Source organism: Sesamum indicum, linkage group LG6, assembly GCF_026168435.1.
Source record: "Sesamum indicum cultivar Baizhima isolate 11 linkage group LG6, ASM2616843v1, whole genome shotgun sequence".
Lineage (NCBI taxonomy): Eukaryota > Viridiplantae > Streptophyta > Magnoliopsida > Lamiales > Pedaliaceae > Sesamum > Sesamum indicum.
Genome location: NC_142662.1, coordinates 25,736,054 through 25,755,560, shown reverse-complemented (window position 1 = coordinate 25,755,560; position 19,507 = coordinate 25,736,054). Strand labels below are relative to the sequence as shown.

Sequence of the window (19,507 nt, the reverse complement as noted above, 5' to 3'; positions counted from 1 at the left end):
ATTGTGGTATGTTATCTAATAAAATATACTTTATTTCAAACACGTTTTCTTTCACATTAAAACTTATTATTTTCTACATTCTTAAGTCTGAATAGCTTTAATCCCTCCAATTAAGTTGTCAACCTAGACCATAGGATACGGAAGGGTACATTGTACTGATTTGAGAAAACATTTCAAAATTTTGTTGAGTTCATCAATCAGATTCAACAAAATGCAACGACATCTGAGAATGCCCCTGGCATGCCCCACAAGCAAAGAAGAAGTTGTAATCGAATGTCTATTGATTTAGTTGAACGTGATACTGTTGAGGTGGATATAATTGGTCCTTCTACAGCGTATACACCTCAAGATTCCTACGTGCCTCAACCGCCACAAGATAATTGGTTTGAATCAGCTCTATATATGTCAAGACATTGCAGAAGCTTATTTTTACACGATCCTGACCTTGATCTTGGCATTAATCAATCATATGCACTTGGATATAACATTTCATCAATTCTAATTCCATAATTTAATGTGTATCGGGATTATATAGAGTCTAGTTCTGCAACATCATTAAGTTGGTTACACATTAATGCCGGTGATGATGATAATGATGGACAAAATGAGTCAACACAAGATGTGGGTGATGAAATAAGAAGATGCCGGCGCCAAGGCCACCGACATAATTGTGGAACGGGCAGACATTTTTAATAGTTATAATTATTGTAATATTTGTAACAATTGATAATTTTTTTTAATTAATAAATTTTTAATGTTGACTATAATTAGAAAAATATTTGAATTTATAATTAAATAATTGTAACATATAATAATTTATATAATATTTATAAAAAAACTTGAGTCGTGGACAACCTTAAAAAAAAGAATCTTCAAGTCCACGGCCTGTAATAAAAATATTATAATTTTAAAAAAATAATATTTTTATTATAAATTTTTATAATATTTAAGTAAATAAGTCGGATTAATCTATTCTAAAGTATAAATAAAGCAATAATATCGACTTGCATGCATGCAACAAACTGATAATACAAGTGCATAATGTTACATTTTTTATATTTAGAAATAAGAAGACTTCTTGAATTTACCATACAATAAAACGACAATTTTTACATAAAAACAATACGCATACAGGAAAACTTTTATAAATTATTAATATCGGATCACGTAATTTTATTAATTTAAAGAGATTTTTTATGATTTAACGAACTTACATTATTCATCATGAATAAAACATATTGAGGATGAAATTGAAAATGATAGCATGCCTTTGCGACCAATTACGCATAAGAAACCACTCATAGCCGCAACAAGGATTCGCAGTTTTTTGTTGCAGTATGATAATAAACACCAGAGCTCTTGAATGCAGTAAGAAAAGTTAGAGATGAAATATGGCTAGATTTAAGTTTTAAAGAGAAGCAAACAATAATAGAATTATATTTTACTAAGTTGTTCTTTTTTTTATGGAATTATTAATTTATAATATTGAGGGAACCATAAATTTGGACCGTAGATTGATCAAATCTAAGGATTATCAAATAAGGACATAAATGCTGTTTAAAATTTTAAATTTAAAAAAATAAGAAAGGGGGCATGCGATTCACAAAACACATTGGGGGAGGGTAAATTGCTCTATTCTGATAACACAGAGAAGTAAATTGCTATTTTATTTTTTATATGGGAGTAAATTGCTCGTCTCTATTAACACAGGGGGTAAATTGTATTTAACCCATTAAATAAGTATGATGCTTTTTGCAACAAAATTATGTTAATTATTAAATAAAACATGCACTATTTCTAGGTGTACTTTACTGAATTTGGTTTTATTTATATTCTTTTTTCTTCGTAGTTGTTGTAGTGAATAATTATATAGTTGCAAAAGAACAAAGCATAAACATAAGGGCGTGAGGAAATGATGTTTGATTATCGTAACATTTTCAATGTTGATGAAACAATGATAACCTAAACTTACAATGGAGGAAAAATCATGACAATGAACAATGTGTTCCGTAGTAATTAACATGGAAATAAGATGAGATTGCAAGTGTCAAAGATAAGACAATATTTTGTTCAATTGTTTCATGTAGTGCAAAATGCACAACATGTTGTTAGAAAAAGAATTCCACCAGAACCTAAGAATGATTTTCGATTTCAAATGTTGCTCTTTTTCAAGTTAATTCAAGGCCGGGAAGATAACTTGCCTGTTCTTCCATAAGACAACATAATTCATATTGTTCCTCAAATTTATAAAGACAATATTGTTTTTGCCTCGTATGTTAAATTGATCACAATGGTCTGCAATTTTGGCACTCATACACGTATTAATACAAAATAGTTTTTAAAGCATTGATCTTCATCGTCTCTAAGAAAAGTTTGAGTAGCTATATCCCATTTAATTTTGTTGTTTTGTATGACATAACGGCAAAGTTTATTTAGTTTCTAGAATTGGAGGTACGGGCTAGAGGCAAATTCCATCGGGACAATGAATTTTGTGATACTTAATTTTGAACAGTGAAGTTTTTATTTCCATAATTTATAAATATTTATGCCTGAAGTCCAATATAATTATAATTGGCAACCACTTATTAATGTGAAATTCATTTGTCTTGGTTGTATGTTTGTTTATTATATTGTTTTATCTTTTAACAACATGTGCAATTTATATCCAATTTTTTGGCAAACATAATGTGTTCAAAACTTCAAAGAATGTACAAAAATAATACTTTGGGAAATAGTATATGAGTTCTTTTTATACTTGTTAAATACTTTTATATTTTGTGTGTGTTAGCAAATAAAATCAATGTACAATTTTCTTAACAAGATACATTCTTGTGAAGTTGATTTAGTCCATTGATTAGACTAAATTCATGCTTTTACAATTTAGGAAAGTTCTCGAGTGGTTTAATTTGGTAATTATAGTGATTTAATGAGAGCAGAGTGTGCAGATTTAATATGAGTTTGTTGCCTTATCATTTTTAAAATATTACCAAGTAAAAACTTATAAAATACTGAATTTATATGTAAAAGACGATACTTACCAAGAATCGAGAATGCCTCATTAATCGCAATGAGTTGTATAACTTTGACATTTACACATGTCCATGGAGCATTGATTCATGAAAGTAAATAAATTTTGCAAAGTAAATATAATAAAGATAAATACATCCAAAAAACTTGCCATTTATGAAATAAAATGGAATGGTTTTTTTTTTTTTAAAAGTTATAGCAAATGAAGATGATGTGTAAAGTAAGTCCTCACAAATAATTAAATTAAACTTATTGCAATTTTTATCGAGTAAATTTGTAACTTTTAAGTCTATTATACCATATCAGGTATAAATGACTTCCTATATTAACAAACCTTATTGTACTTTTCACGCCGATCAGTACGGATAAAGATCGTTATAATAGATAATTCGTTGTTAGATATTTCGAATCATTATTGAAAGATAACATGTGTCAATATTAGTAATTTATAACTTCATTTTATGTTACAAAAGTCATGCAAGTAAAATCCGTCATGCACCGGGGAAAAAAGACCACCACGTTAGCTCTTTACATTGTATTGGCAACAATGTTGTACACTATCATAATAGTTGATAATAAACAACATTTTACAATGAGAAACTTTTACAAGAAATTGATTTTTCTGAAAAACTTTGCTACATGAGCTTTAACTATTATTAGAACAATGCTAAGAACGTGTTCATCTTCATTGCACTTCAAACAAACATTTTTGTAGTCAAATCCCACCCGATTTCTACGATTCTTGATTCTATAATCTCATGAATTAACCTAGTACGTCATCAAATCTTGAAAATGCCATTTCGTTTCAAGCATTTGTGCATAATGCTCTAAAATCGCAGCACGCTCCGTGGAAACCCTCGTCTTGACCACTTCACATTCCGAGCTCAATATTTCTCAAACCATTAACCGACGCTACTTAAACAAACATTCTCCGAAAAGCTTACGAAATCTCCTACAAAATGAAGAAAACCTCATCACAATATACAAAGTCTAGATCAAGTTATTCCCAAATCAATCAAGCACAAAAGCACACCTTAGGCCCCCAAAACAGCCAAGTTTGATGCGTTCCAATCCAAATCCTACTCATCAAGCGTGCACAACGTAGATTAAATTCCATCGCACGGTCCAAATTCAAAATTTCTCCACAGCCGCGATCCGCGTCAATAGACTTTCCACCAATCAGCTTCCATCTTCTGGATATGAGCCCCCGGACGCTCACTATTTAAATTCGCCCAACTTTCTCTCTCAGACTCACTCCAAACCAACAGATGATAATTGGACTCTATCGTTTCAGTGCATAGATCTATAGTCCAGTTTCCTCAAGTTCCAAACCCTAGCCCTAACCTAGTTCTTGGAAAGAATTCTCCATGGCCACAACTGAAGAGCCAGTTCTCGTCACTGAGCCTGAGGCAGAGCAGCCGGTCACCGAGGAGCCTGCCAAGGAAGAAAATCCTCCGCCTAAAGCCACCAAAACCAAGAAAGCCGCCGCTCCCAAAGAACCCAAGACGAAAAAGGTTCCTGCGCCCAGAAAGAGGAATGCACCTACTCACCCTCCTTACTTCGAGGTAGTTGTATGATCCAATTCTCGTTAATTGGGTTCTGATTTTCTTCAATGTGGTCTGAATTTTTTGTGTGCATGCAGATGATTCAGGAGGCGATCGTTACTCTGAAGGATAGGACCGGATCGAGTCAGTACGCGATTACGAAGTTCATTGAGGATAAACAGAAGAATCTGCCACCCAATTTCAGGAAGCTTTTGCTTGTTCAGTTGAAGAAGCTGGTCGCCAATGGTAAGCTTGTCAAGGTCAAGAGTTCGTTCAAGCTGCCATCTGCTCGGTCTTCCAAGCCTGCTGTTGCAGTTGCTTCGCCGGCTAAGAAGAAGTCGGTTCCTGCGGCGAAGCCGAAGGCGAAGCCCAAGGCTGCTGCTAGCAAGGATAAGAAGGCAACCGTTTCAAAAGCCAAGCCGAAGCCTAAAGCGGCAGCTGCAAAACCTAAGGCGGCCGCCGCTGCGAAACCTAAGCCCGCGGCGAAGGCGAAGCCAGCTGCCAAAACTAAGCCGGCTGCTAAGGCAAAGGCTGTGGCTCCTGCTAAGGCCAAGGCGGCGCCGAAGAGGAAGGCTCCAGAAAAGCCAAAGGCAGAGAAGAAACCGCCAGCTAAAGCAGCAAAGACGTCGACGAGGTCAACTCCAGCAAGGAAGGCGGCGGCGACGGCGGCGGCAAAGAAAGCTCCCGCGACGAAGAAGGCGACACCCGCCAAGAAGCCTGCGGCGAAGAGCGTTAAGCCAAAAACGGTTAAGTCTCCGGCGAAGAAGGCTGGGGCGAAGAAGGGGAGGAAGTAGTGATGAGAGGGGTTTTTTTGGGGAATGATGTTTGTTTGTAGGGATAGAATTGTAAATTAAGGATGGGTCTTTTATGGGTGTAGACTGTATTCGCTTTTAATGCCCACAAAGTATGATAGAATCGGATTCTTTTTCTTTCTTCTTTTCTCTTTTTTTCACCTTTCCTACATATTTTTGGGGGTTTTCTTCTTTGATTTTCTGTCTTTAGGGATTTGGAGCAGTGCATGGTTGTACAATATGTTCAAATCTATTTCTGAAATGAATTCAGTAGAGTTTCTCGGAACCTTCACTCGTCTACTTTTGCATTGTTCGTTTCCCTAATTCGCCATTCCTGCGTATTAAAGCTGATTGATTGTTTGTTATGATGTTCCTCTAGTAACATCTGCGCTAGGGTTTACCCGTGGCCGGCGTTGCACGTTAGTTTTGCTCAGCAGAGTGGGCAGACGGTGCACGCACCCGGGGTCGTAATGCAGGACGCGTCATATTCACGTTGCAAGCATGAGCCGGTTGCGTGAGATGAAGTTCTCGGTAGGATGAAGTATGGGATACGAGCTTTATACGCAAGGCATTGCACGTCAGCTTATGGGTAAACTCCGCACTTTTTGGTTATTGCCATAGCAAAAACTGGAACATGTAATGGTTGTACATTTTATTTGCTGGATTATATTTTGAGCCCTTGATGAGTGCCTCGTTTTAAAGAGATTGCACAATTCGTCAAGTGTAAAAATAATAGAGACAGTTTGAGGGCAACCTATAACTCAAGCCATTGTGAATTTTCAAATTGTACTGGGAATTTGTTTGTATTCTTTTATTTTATTTTAGTTTTTTGGAGTTCTGGAATCCACTTTGCAACTCCTGTTCTGTTTACTGGTGATATTTCATATGGCAATTTGGAATAAGTAATAGGTTAATTGCTGGATTGTGCTATTATGAACTGTTACTGGAACCTGCTGCTAGAGTCTCAGCATTCATAGATGTATCTCTTAAGGTAATGTGCTTTGGCTATATAAACTATTTATGACAATGCAGGTTTACCCATAAAAATGACGGTAATACTGTTATAATTAACGACTATAATGGTAAAAGCCTGAGAAAGATGGCTATACTGCTGAAATTAATGACAAGACAGCTAAAAGCTTAGAAAAAGCAACAGTACTTGTAAGATTAATGATAATACAGCTAAAGCTAAAGATGACAATAATACCGTTATAAATCAAAGAAAATATAACTGAGCCTAAAATAATGTAACACGTTGCAGCCAAAACAGCTGAAATTGATGATAAGATCTTGAATGCATCTGGTCAATCAATTTTAGAAAGTTTGACATATATGTGGTAGTACTTAGGTAGTGTTTACTGTAACAATTATGACGTGGACGCATGAAATTGAACTATTAAATATCTACATTGTAGATTCTTGACAAACTTCATGTTTTCTTTCTAGATCTTTTTCCTAACACGTTTTGAGTTACTTGACTGTCTGCTGAATAAGATGGCCTGACTCTTGTTAATGCAGGGTAAATCCAATTTTTGTAGATTCTCCCTAGTAAGTGATGGCGCAATGTTTATTGGTGCCTGGACTACTAGTGGTTCACAAAATTTGGAGGAACATGATGACTGCATTCTGAAGATGATTTACGGGCTCACAATTGATGGTACTGGGAGTATAATGATTCAAAATCTCACATCATTCAGTATATTTTGACATCGTTTGGTGTTCAATCATCTTGAACTTGCCTTACATTAGTATCATGCTAATGCTTACAGCATCCTCGAGACTTGGAAAGAGTTTGATGTTCTTTTTTCCTCCAAAATGCTCTTATCTTCTAGAATATTTAGGCATCTTTTGGTGTTTAATCATCACTAACTTACCTTACTTTAGTATCATGTAAATGCTTACCACTTTCTCTGGACTAGGAAAGTGTTCGATGTTATTTTTCGGCACGTGATTACCCAATAAGCATTTCTTGGATTTTGAACAGACAAGTTTCTGTAATTATCTGGTGATCTTCCTTTCCTCTGGTGTTCTAACTGTATTTCCATGTTTAGTCTGAGCTCACTGAATGACATGTCTAAAATAAATAATCCTTGTTATCATGTGTCGGGAAATTCCAAACTTGGTCTCACAAGATTGGGACCATTTCAATTTAATCCCTTACTTTACGGGATTTTAATTTTGGCCTCTCCTTTCATTAAAAATGAAGGAGTTAGCCCAAAAACAGTGCCATTCACGACCTTTCACACTCCGCCGTCCAGAGTTAACGGCAGAACACTCATGCACCTCACATGTGTGTTGACATTTGAAAATGGAGGGAAAAAAAGCACATGTTTCTCATGTGATGCAGAACTTGAGGGAAAAGAATGGCTAGATTCCCGCATTTCCTCCACTTCTCTATGATTCGCTCTGTGACAAGTGTAAATTGCTTATGTGGGAGAGCTGTGAGGCTTCAGACTCGGAGACAAGCAATTTACACTTGTCTTTACGTCTGAAGCCTTGTAGCTTCCCATAGAAGAATTTTACACTTGTAACTTTAGACATTTGAAGGCTGTAATACTCTCTTTTCCTTCGGCTTTGGTTGCAAGATTTTGAAGGTTTATGCCTTCTTTCCTTTTGCATGAGAAAACAGAGAGCAAATCAGAGAGAAATGGAGGAAATTAGGATTCTTTTCTTCTTTTCTTTTCCCTCCTTTCTTGCAGTACGCAACAACATGTGCTCTTTTTCTCTCCATTTTCAGCTATTAATGAACATGTGAGGTGCACTTGTGTTTTGCCATTAACTCTTAATGAGAGTCTGAGAAGGACCTGAAATAGTAACGTTTTTGGGCTAACTCCGCCAGTTTAATGGAAGTAGGGGTCAAAATTAAAATCCCATATAGTGAGGGATTAAATTTGAAATAGCCTCATGTGTCTCATTGAGACTTGACCTGCTACATGAGACGTGGATAAAAGTCACTTGTAAACATTCTAGTCTTGTGCATAAAAGGTTCACTAAACTCATTCTTCTGCTTGAAATTTTCATCTCAATAGCCATCGTAAACCAATTCTGTTGATTTTCTCAATGTGTTCGGACTCATAATAACTGGACTCTTATTTGCAAATGCAGATGAAAACTGCATCTCAAAATACAGTCCAGAATCCATTCCATATTTAGCAATGTTGGCAGGATACAGATTAAAGGAACGGTACAAAGTTCATTCTTTTATTTTTGTTCATGTTATGGCACCTTGAGCTGCTAGCCTTCCTTTTATATTTTCTGGTACTCGTGTAGCCTGACCTTTTATATGTCGAAGGATCTTCAGCTGTCCTGATAGATATGCGCCAGAAATCCAAATAACATTATTTTGGCGCATCATGTCAAGAATGTATTGTAAATATCTCCCCACAGCTTTTTCCTGTTGTTTATTCTTGTCTTTCTTGGCTACATTTTCTTCAGTCGATTCCTGTGAGGTTTGCTAACCTAGGCTGACATTATATGATGTTCTCTTACAATATCCAAACTTTCCATCTCTCTCACGACACACACACACACACACACACTTTCCATTGTGTTTTGCTTTTAGAAGAGAAACAAGGGAAATCCACCTCAGGTAAGTTGATCACAGCCAGGCTTCTTTTCTTTGTTTCATTCATGAAAAATATATGTGAAACTCTTCCCTTTGCACGCATTTATGGTCTTGTGTCTCTGTTGGATTTACTACCAAGTGATGCTTCATCAGTAATATCCGTTTCTGGTGTACGCATGAGTTGCTTTTTAATCAAACATAGAAAAATCATCAAATACTTCTTTAACTAATTCGACATGTTTTAGGGGTCTACACATAGTGAAGGACTTGTAAATAGGGAGCTGATTCTTATATGAAGATCGATAGCTAAAAACAAGCATAGTATATTTCCTGTTTTTATGAGAATTTTTGTGGAAACAATGATATATCCAGTTAAATCCCCTCCGAGATGTATCTCTTGTAACCATCCTCAGTCGGATGGAACACTTTCTGCAAGTTTGTCATGAATGTAAATGCTGTTGTTCTGTTGACTAGAGTAGAAAATCAATCCAGTTGAAGCAAATTGGCACGTTTCAGCAAATAGCCAGTGGCTTATAACTCGGAGGTTTCTCTCTTAGAAAATTTGTATGACACTTTATATGTAATTGTATTACCTATTTGCCAAAGGATGTCCTCTCACTTCGAGCTGCTGTTCGGATAGCATGAAGTTAAAAGTGGAAATTGGTTACATATGCTTTTCACATCATTTGAAAAGATTTATGCATTTTTTGAGCAACTTTGTGATTTAGGTGTCCATAATTTGTTAAACACAGCTACTAGATGCAAGAGTAGCACTCTAGGATAAGTACATTTTCCAGCATAACTCAGGTTGATCTACAGATTGTTTATTCTTCTATTCTTTCCCTTTCTTAAAGGCTTCTTTCAGTTGTTTGAAACTTTTGAGTCTAGGTTGGAAGTTAACGTCCATTCTCTCCTGAGATTGTTAGTTATCTTTTGGGATAATTACACCGCCCTCTCCTCAAGTTTGGTGTAATTTCACGTAGACCTCTTGTAGTTTAGGAAATTATACCTAGTACCTCTGACGTTTGTTTGTGTCCAACAAATAGATTAATCTGGTAGTAGAATTCACGGAATTTGCTGGCATCAAGAAAAGAAGTTGAATCAAAATCTATATTTACCCCCCCCATTGACTTATTGTACTTCGAATAAATTTTTTTTTGACCAAATGACCCTTATACCTTAATAATTAATTTAATTACAAGTACCTCCTAATGTGCATTAGTGTGTCAAGATTTGTTTGATCTACAGTGAGTCTCTAATATATCAATCGGAGTTTCATCGTTTTTGCTAATGTCAGCAATTTCTGTGAATTTTATTAACGGATAGATCTATCTGTTAGATGGAAACAAACGTCAGGGATACTAGATGTAATTTCCTAAACCACAGGGGTACATGTAATTACATTAAACTATGGGAAGACAGTGTGACTATGCCTTATCTTTCTCCTCCTTGTGTGCTATTTTAACTTGTTTGAGATTGTGAAGTCTCTGCTCGGTTATCATAATCTCCAGGAAGATGAAATTCGAAGTTCAGTTTCTAATTTGGTTTTGTGCATGCAAATGAACACCTAATGTTGGTTTAGGGAATGTGACATCATATCCATGCAGCCTCCTTGGACATGTGCATCATTGATGAACTAAACTTGGTTCAAGAACTATGGTTTAATAAATTTTTAAAATAGGTTTAATTACACTTAGACTTTCTTTGAAAATGCGAAATTGAACTCTCCTTAAAAAACTTTATAAATTACACTTGCACTCCCTTCAAGAAGTTTCCCTTTGCAACTATACTCCTCTTCCATTACTTCAACAAAAAAAATTTACATAAATTTCCAATTTACCTCTCATTCAACATTTACATGGATACCCTTGGACATCCTCCTCAGGTATCTGCTTTGTGCATGAACTAAACTTGGTTCAAGACCTATGGTTTAATAAGATAAAAAATATCAAAAGGTCAAGTATCTTAACATCTATGACCTCAACAGTTCTGACTGACAACCAAAATTTTGGGAAAGATAAATAAATTGGAACTACATGGTTTTTAGATGTCCTTAACATTATTTTATATATGGTTTTATTGCACCTTTTGATTTTTTGACTGTGAGATAATCATCTTGGTTATACATCAGGTGCTGGTGCTTGCTCATAAGAGGTAGACATCAACTTTGATTCTTGTATGGAATTTTTTCCCCTGTTTAAACCTCTCTAGGGGGCGGATTCTCCATCCTTTTAGGAGTCCTTTCTAGAAGGCCCTCTTATGTAGGTGGTATTATCAGCAGGTTGAATGGGTACAAAGCAAAGATAATATTTATGCAACCAGTGGCTACATCAATGTAACTTATATATGTGAAGATTGAGGAAATAAGCCCCATATTGATTATTGAAGTAAAGAAGCCTGAAACAGAGCTTAAGGTCAGTTCTCAACTGTATTATTAGGAATTGGAATGTATTTACTCTATAAATTGATTATTTTGTGCAAAAATAAGAAAAAATTGGTTTGTCGACAGAGTAATTTCAGAAATCTGAGTGTTACAATATACTCTGCTACATTGGGTAACTATGCTATCCTATCTGAACATCTTTAATCAACTGCCTTTGCTTCATTGATGTGACTTTCTCGTGATGTGTACTCTAGGGTAGCTATTCAATTTATGTGACCTAATACTTGTCAATCATATCTCATTAGGTTCAATATAGTAACAATGACTTTCAGAATGTTGCTGTAGTTTTTGTTTTAGTTATTGTTTGTTGATTATTAACAGTCTGGCACTTATGGAACATTAGTTTCACTGCCTATTATGATTTCTACTTCAAATAACCCTTGGAGTTTGTAACCTCTCTTCGTCACATATAAAACTAGTGAAGTTAAATCCAGGGGTTTTGCTGCTGAGTATATGAGAGCCCGTCAAAATATTTTTCACCTCTCATGTCTAGTTGCATGTAAGAAGTTGTACATTTTCATTCCTGCTAGTATTGTTGAAATGTGGATCAACTGAAGTTGTATCTCAGCAAAATCTTTAGCTCCTTGTCCTCCATCATCTCTTATACTTGCTTAAGGAGAGAAGTTCATTTGTGATTGTCAGTGCCACATCACTATCTCATTCTCTCAACTCTCTGAATGCAAAACTTGAGCTCTTCCTGAATATTCAACCTTGAAGGTGACAGAACTATGTCATTCCAAACAGACCCCGCTTCAAAAGCTAGATGGGGCCTCTGGTAGAGCTCAAAAATGAAATCTGCAGCTTCTTTCGACCGGCCTACCACTTACAAACATTTGATTTCATCTGGATCGACCAATAAATCTTGTCTCTTTCTTTCCATCCTATCAACTTCACTATCATGAGATATGAGTATCTAATACATTTGGACATTGGCACTTCAAATCAACTCCATTAGAATTTACTTAGTAAATAAAAGCACTAAGTCGTGCTTATTGTACGTGGTGGTTGTCACTTGGGGATGCTAAGTTGATTAGATGACATAAATGGTGAAGAGTTAGCAAACAGAGGTCTTGATTTAACCTTAGGACCTTCCAATCCATTGCTGCTCTATAGTCGAGCATTGCCAACTAATTGGCAATATGTTGTAAATGCATCTGCAAATCTCTTATGTGATTTTAGCCGGGAGTTGACCTTAGGGATGGCAGACAAGTCGAGTCCTTGCAAGCCGGCTCAAGCTTGAGCTCAATATATTCTGTTCATAAGGCTCATGAGCTTTTCAATTTTTATATATTTTTTATTTTTAAATTTTTTATATATTTAACTCCATATCATACTATGTCAACTTTCTATTCAAAATTAACCATATATTATAATTATTAAGTAATATCACATATTTTGAATTAGCTAATTATAAAATATGGTATTTTTATTTATATATTTAATATCTATACAAAAATAAGCTTAATCAACAAGTCACTAAGATCATTATTATTACTATACATTTTTTATTTTATATTAATTATTGATTTTTTAATTTATCTAATAGTTGAAGAAAATTAGGAATATATTTTTGTTAAAAATGGGGTATGTGAAATAGATAGCATTGTTTTCTTTGTTCTTTACATGCAATAATTAGAGTCGTTTGTATTCTGATCTGATTAATGCCACTATTATTGACAAATTTTTCTTCTATTATAATCAGGTATTTAGGTTAATGCTGTCATTATTTGCATTTTCTTCCATGATAATTTGTGTTATGCGATTGTATGTTAAGAGTAACAATGAACGAAGGCAAGAGATGAATAGAGTTCATCATCTGAAGCATGTCATGGTGCCCCCTAGAGCTAAGGGCTTTATAGATTACGTCCGACTACTTGAAGGCATCAGCCTCTATGAAAACAGCATTTCCGGATGCTTCAGCCCAGAATGGTCAGTTCCAGCATAGTTGCAAACTACATTAATAATCACACTAGAAAATTACTTCTTGCAGAAAGACAAGACTGTAGTTCTATCAATTTTTTCTTTGCATGATATAAGATCAACTTACTCTTTGAGAATGTCCTTGAGCACAATACTCTTTCCAGCCCCCATCCCACCACCCATGAGGAGGGGGACTAGGCTCCTGTCTTTATGAGCCATTGGAACCATCACATTCCTGCACTGTGAATCATCGACGGATACAAGTCCAATAGCCTTCATCTCCTCCACTAGTGTGTTAAATACTCTAGCCACCTTCAGATCCTTTATCACCTTTTAAAATCTCTATTCTCTTAATTGAAGAAAGCACGGAAACGTAGTCAAGATTATAGTATATAACCTACTCTGTTACTGAAAAACTGTTTTATTTGGATATCTGAAACTTGTTATGCACTAAGTTAATAACCATCTGGGATACCTAATGTTATTTTCATTTCCATGACAGGGCAACTTACCTCGTCGCTGCCATGACAATGTGCTTAAGCTTCTTTTTCAGCTTGCTTTCAGCACCCAGCACCTGGAGTTACATGTTGGAAGGATGTTAATATGTCGTAGGAAGTGCATTTTCTGGTGTGGATCGAAATAGAGGTAGATGAGAACTTAAAGACATGCCTGACTAAGCATATACGAAGCATGTCTCCAGTGAAATGCAAAGTAACTGAGGCTACATCTCTCCTGCTCTCCACCAGCTTGATCAATAGGGAATTGCAATCTGGTTCGTTCGCCAAATAAGCATACATTTCGTCTTCAGACCCTTCAGCTTGTAAAATGTAATCAGAAGCCTACTTGCTGAGATTTCGGTATTCTCTTCTATCACCGAACCCCATTTGTCTGGCTGCACGTGTACATACACAAACACAAGACACACTGTTAAGGATCTAAATGATGTCCATGTCTAGACATCCACGTAAGGCGTGTAAGATGCAATTTTCTGTGTTCTAGATGCGACTTGTTAACCATATACAAAAGATTTTCATTACATACAATTACCTACATAGTGAGAGATCCTTTCAATGCTCATTACCTGGACAATAGCAACTTCTATACGGGGTATGATCCGTTGATTTTGTATTTTCTTGTGGCAATAATGCACCACCGCTGCCATGTTTAATCCGATGGAGGAGGCTATAAGCATCTGTGTGTATGTGGGTTTGGTGTTGGCATTGATATAATCTGGCGAAAGAAGATAATACAGAGTCATAAATTATTCATGTAATGATTATGTCAATCTTTTTCACAGGAAAATATGTTGTTGAGTGCAACATTTGGTGAGTGAAGAATTTACCTCTCTGCATGTCTCAGTTATGGAAGGAGGAGAAAGAGAACTTTCGTGTTAGTTTGGAGAATTGGACTCTCTGCATGTCTCAATTAACAATGATAATTTTATAACTAAAGTAAGGTTAAAATAATTGGTATTCTTTACTTTTTTAAAAAAAAATTAAATTAAATTTTTAATATTTTATGTTTTAAGCTCACCCAAACAGCCCTCTGAAGTAAACGGATCCACAAGACTACGGCCCAGGCCCGGGCCCAGCCCAACTGAGTTGTTCTGCCCTGAATGCTGCTACTTCCCTCTCTGTTCTCTCTCATTCGAAATTCCGTTGAAGTGTATGAGCTAGCTATGGTTTCCAGGACGTCTTCTCGGTATGCAGCTTCTACTGCAGCATCTCTTGTCTCCACACCTTCTGAAAGATGTAATCTTACAACGAAATTCATACACCCAAAATCCAGGACCGGACCCCAGATCCCGCTTCCGAAATCCCCCAGAAATGACGGAAAGATGAACGTAAATGATGCGCTTGCACAGTTCGACAAAATGCTCCAGATGCAGACACAACCACCCGTTTCATCATTCAACACGCTGCTAGGCACTGTTGCCAAAGCCAAGAAGTATGAAGATTTGTTTTTTATGTTCAATCGGATGGTTGAAGCTAATTTATTGCCGGAGTATATTGGAATGAATATTTTGATTAATAGTTATTGTGATTTGAAGAGAGTTGCTCTTGGTTTTGCTGTTATGGGTGGGATGTTGAAGAGGGGTTACCATCCGAATATTGTTACATTTACTTCGCTGATTAAAGGGTTGTGTGTGGAAGATAAGATTGGTGATGCAGTAGGGTTGTTGAGGAAAATAATCAGAATGGGTGTTTATCCTAATGTGAAAACTTGGGGGACTTTGGTTACTGGGTTATGTAGGAGTGGGAATGCAGGGGTTGCTCTCAGGTTGCACGAAGAGTTGGTGAATGGAAATGTGGGATTCGGACTGAGATTTAAACCCAGTTTGATTTATTATTCTTGCCTTATTGATGGGCTTTGTAAAGAGGGATTTGTTGAAAAGGGTAAAGAATTATTTTCGGAAATGGAGGGTAGGGGTATTTCGCCAGATGTGGTTGCGTATGGTGCATTAATTCATGGTTTATGTAAGATGGGCGAGTGGGAGCAGGCGAAGGGGTTCTTCATTCATATGATGGATCGAGGTATTCGTCCCAATGTTATGACATTTAATATGTTGATAGATGCACTTTGCAAGGAGGGGAAAACTAATGAAGCAAGTGGTTTGCTGGAGATGATGATTCGAAGGGGTGAAAAGCCTGATTCTATTACATTTAACACTTTGATGGATGGGTACTGTCTGGAGGGCAGACTTAATGATGCAAGAGAGTTGTTTGTTTCAATGGCAGCTAAGGGCCATGAAAGAGATATTGAAACCTACAATGTGTTAATGAATGGGTATTGCAAGTGTCATAAATTGAAAGAGGCGATGGACCTTTTCAACGAAATGCTCTGCAAGGAATACAAGCCAACAGTAATTACTTTCAACATTCTGTTAACTGGTCTATTTCAAGCAGGTAAAGTTGAGGATGCACGAAAACTTTATTCTAAGATGAAAGATCATGACCTGACACCAGATTCTGCTACCTATAGTATATTATTGGATGGTTTTGGCAAGAACAATTGCCCTGACGAGGCAATAGATTTGTTTCGATCTCTAGAAAAGTCTGGCCATAAGCTGAACAGTCTAAACTGTAACTGTCTACTCGATGGATTGTGCAAAGCAGGACAACTCGACTTAGCCAGTGAGCTGTTTGCGAGGTTTCCAGAGATGGGCTTAGTACCAACAGTTTATACTTATTCCATCATGATAAATGGGTTTTGCAAGGATGGACAGCTAGAAAAGGCAAACAATCTGTTTCTAGAGATGGAAAACAAAGGTTGTGCTCCTGATGTAGTTACCTTCAATACACTTATGCGAGGGTTCTGCAATAATAATGACGCCCCGAAAGTGGTTGAGCTTCTTCAGAAAATGGCAAAGAGAAAATTTTCACCAGATTCATATACAGCAAGTATAGTTGTGGACTTATTGTCAAAAGATAAGAGTTATTCGAAATTTCTCCAATTGATTCCCAGATTTTCCAACAAGGGCTGAGAAATGGATGACATGCTGAATGTGGGGTGCCAGCAGGTAATTTTAGAGAGCGAGATGAAAGTAGAAGATACTGGATCAAATTCAGGATGCATGAATGAGAAGTTGGAATTTGTGAATTTTCTGACTAGAAATAGGAAATGGGCATGCTATTTCAAACAGAGGTCCTTCGTGGTGTGGTCATTACTGGCTGGATGGTAAGGTATCAAAGTTTGGTATCTCCCAAAGTTAATTTCATCACTCTCTGGAGCAACACTTAGTTAGGACTCTTAGATATGCTGCCCACTCACTGTTATTTACTTTTGAAATTTAAATCAACTATCGTCAATCTTATTTGGATTTCATTGATTGCAAATACCGAGATATGAAACTCTATCTGCTTGCTCTTGAGTGTTGCAAGTGATAACAACTATCCTTGTGTTTGTATAAAAATATCTCATCTCTGAAGTTGTTCTTTTGATAGTCATGCAGGTCTTGTGATTTGGCATGCATTTAGATGATGTCATAAGTATTTCAAGATGGATTATGAGCACTTACCGAATCATTTATGGTTGAGAGAATTTCAGTGTGTGGTTTATTGGGGCCCCTGTAGTGCTGCTACAAAGTGGAAGAGGATTCTACAGCTCTCTATCTTGTATTATATTTCTAAGTGTACAAGATGTAAGTTTTGTTCTTGAACTCAAATTGTGTGCTATTACCAACTGAATCAGTTGTAGCCAGTGATCTAAATCTCTAACCTTCCAGATCAAGTCAAACATCCTGCTGCTTAAGGATTGCCCAGGAACTTTTACAGGAACTAGCCCAACCAGGTGAGATGGCTGAAATATCTCTAGTCACTTTGTTCATTAAAAATGAGCATGCAGGAACAACCGTTCTGCATCACAATTTACCAATCTATAAGCTTCTAGTCAAAAAAATTTAGGTATACGAGGGAATAAAGAAAAGGGACCAAAATTTGGGCTTGGTTTGATATATCAATAGCAAACTGTTCTCGAAATTATTGATGAGTATATAATTAAGCAGATACATTACTAGTCCTACCATCATGCAGTATAAAGACATTTTCCATGTGATTGATGAGTGAGGGATGACAGGGCCGTGTGATTGTGTTGGGAATATTTGTCTTTTGAACAAATCTTTGTCCAAGTGGGCCGACACTTTTTAAAGGATATAAAACGGTGTGGGAAATGTGTGATTCTCTATCTTGAGACTTCATACAATGACCTTGACCCTGAATATTAGTTAATAAACTTTACCTTTATCATACTTTATTGTTTCTTAATATAGGTATCCTCAATATAAAGATTTATACGTGTTTCACATTTATTTGGGAAAAATATGTACTTGCGTCTCTGAAGTGGCTTTTGCCTTGTTGTCCTTGGACATGCTTTAACCTTTCACTGGTCGATTACTAGGAAAGGAAATAGGAGCCTGATCATATACTCTGAGAAATACTTTATACCCGTGTTATAAATATTTGAGTGTAATACTAGAAACAACATCAATTTATAATAGAAAATACGAATTATAAAAAAATATTTCTGAAGAACGTTGGGAGCTCCTAGTTGTACGTTTCTTGTTTTCATTCTGATAATATTCCATCGGAGGTGGCTGCCACATGTTTTTGTGTGTGTCTCTGATCATTGCATTTCACATTAGTTTGATATCTCCTGAGATCTCTGTCAATTATGTGAACTCCCCATCACTGACTACCATCTTTGAGCAGGCAAAAAATGAGAAAAACAAGAAGATGAAAAGAGATGAGCCAGTACACCTCCTTAACGCCCTCAACTCATTATCCTGCAGAGATAAGATGGACAAGATGTAACAAGGTAATAATACTATATAGACTTGTTAGTTGTCTGTATATATGTAAGTTGTAACGACATATTCTCTTTTATCAGCACTAAATAAGATTGGATATGAACGAACCTGCTCTCAAACAATATCTGCCTTATGTTCAGTGAATCAACACTGCAGCTAGATGGTTGATATGCTGCTTCCCCTACCGCCCATGATTTTTCTGCAGAAAAAAGTTGGAAGACCCCAAAGAAATCACACAACAAGAACTTTGGCAGTTATTCGATTCTTTTGGTTGAGGGGAATGAAGCCTGGTCCGAAATCATTCATTTACGATGAACAATTCGAACATTGTTGGACGAAAGATTTCGCACCAGACAACATTCCCCTCAACATATATGAATATGCAACAAAAGGTGAAGAAACAATTGAAGCATGGAATGGGTAGAAGGAGATGGATGATTTAGGCATGCATTATCTTTTATGGGGTCCTTTATATACGTAAGAGATTCTCTCTTTGGTTCACTTGACAGGGAAATCCACTTTTAAGTACTCACGCACATCACCGCTCACATGAAGAGAGCTAGCCAATGTTGTAATCTAGTTTAGTACCTTAAGATTTATACATATAATTGTAATATTTATGCAAGTATTGATATGTTCTTTTATTTTTTATCATAATGAAAAAATTTATTATTTTGGATAGGTCTGTTTATGCTTGAGACACGACGCCAGGGACACTGATTTTTTCCTTGAGTTGGTCGAGAACCCATATTTTAGTGCTAATTACTTTTTCTTGATTAGAGTAAATCATATAAAATTTTCAAATGAAAAATTTTGAAAAAGCAGAGTATTAGTTCCCTTTGAAGGTTGACTTTGATTAAAAAGGGGTTGACTTTGTCTCTTATTCCCAATCTCAAGTAAAGTAAATATCTT

The 19,507-nt window shown here is 36.2% G+C and overlaps 2 protein-coding genes and 1 long non-coding RNA gene across 8 annotated transcripts; 2 read left to right on the top strand and 1 right to left on the bottom strand.

The window, feature by feature from the left end:
• Positions 1-3,692: 3,692 nt before the first annotated feature.
• Positions 3,693-4,201, bottom strand: LOC148787962 (uncharacterized). The gene is made up of 2 exons (XR_016066241.1): positions 4,061-4,201; positions 3,693-3,979 (listed from the first exon to the last, which is right to left on the bottom strand). It is a non-coding gene; the product is annotated as an uncharacterized LOC148787962 (long non-coding RNA).
• Positions 4,202-4,264: 63 nt separating this feature from the next.
• Positions 4,265-5,648, top strand: LOC148787961 (uncharacterized). The gene is made up of 2 exons (XM_088882261.1): positions 4,265-4,592; positions 4,670-5,648. Exons 1-2 carry the CDS (start codon positions 4,395-4,397, stop codon positions 5,363-5,365), a joined length of 894 nt encoding a protein of 297 aa, XP_088738387.1. The 5' UTR covers positions 4,265-4,394; the 3' UTR covers positions 5,366-5,648.
• A 9,257-nt stretch (positions 5,649-14,905) lies between these two features.
• On the top strand, positions 14,906-19,276 carry LOC105163386 (uncharacterized). 6 transcript variants are annotated; one of them, XM_088882260.1, is made up of 5 exons: positions 14,906-16,968; positions 17,243-17,431; positions 17,516-17,580; positions 18,498-18,603; positions 18,676-19,276. In XM_088882260.1, the coding sequence occupies exon 1, from the start codon at positions 14,906-14,908 to the stop codon at positions 16,772-16,774; it is 1,869 nt and encodes a 622-aa protein (XP_088738386.1). In that variant the 3' UTR covers positions 16,775-16,968; positions 17,243-17,431; positions 17,516-17,580; positions 18,498-18,603; positions 18,676-19,276. The 6 variants fall into 6 exon arrangements, with proteins under 6 accessions (XP_088738386.1, XP_011080007.1, XP_088738385.1 ...); XM_011081705.3 differs by having other exon boundaries at positions 17,235-17,431; XM_088882259.1 differs by having other exon boundaries at positions 14,906-16,973.
• The last annotated feature ends 231 nt before the right edge of the window (positions 19,277-19,507 follow it).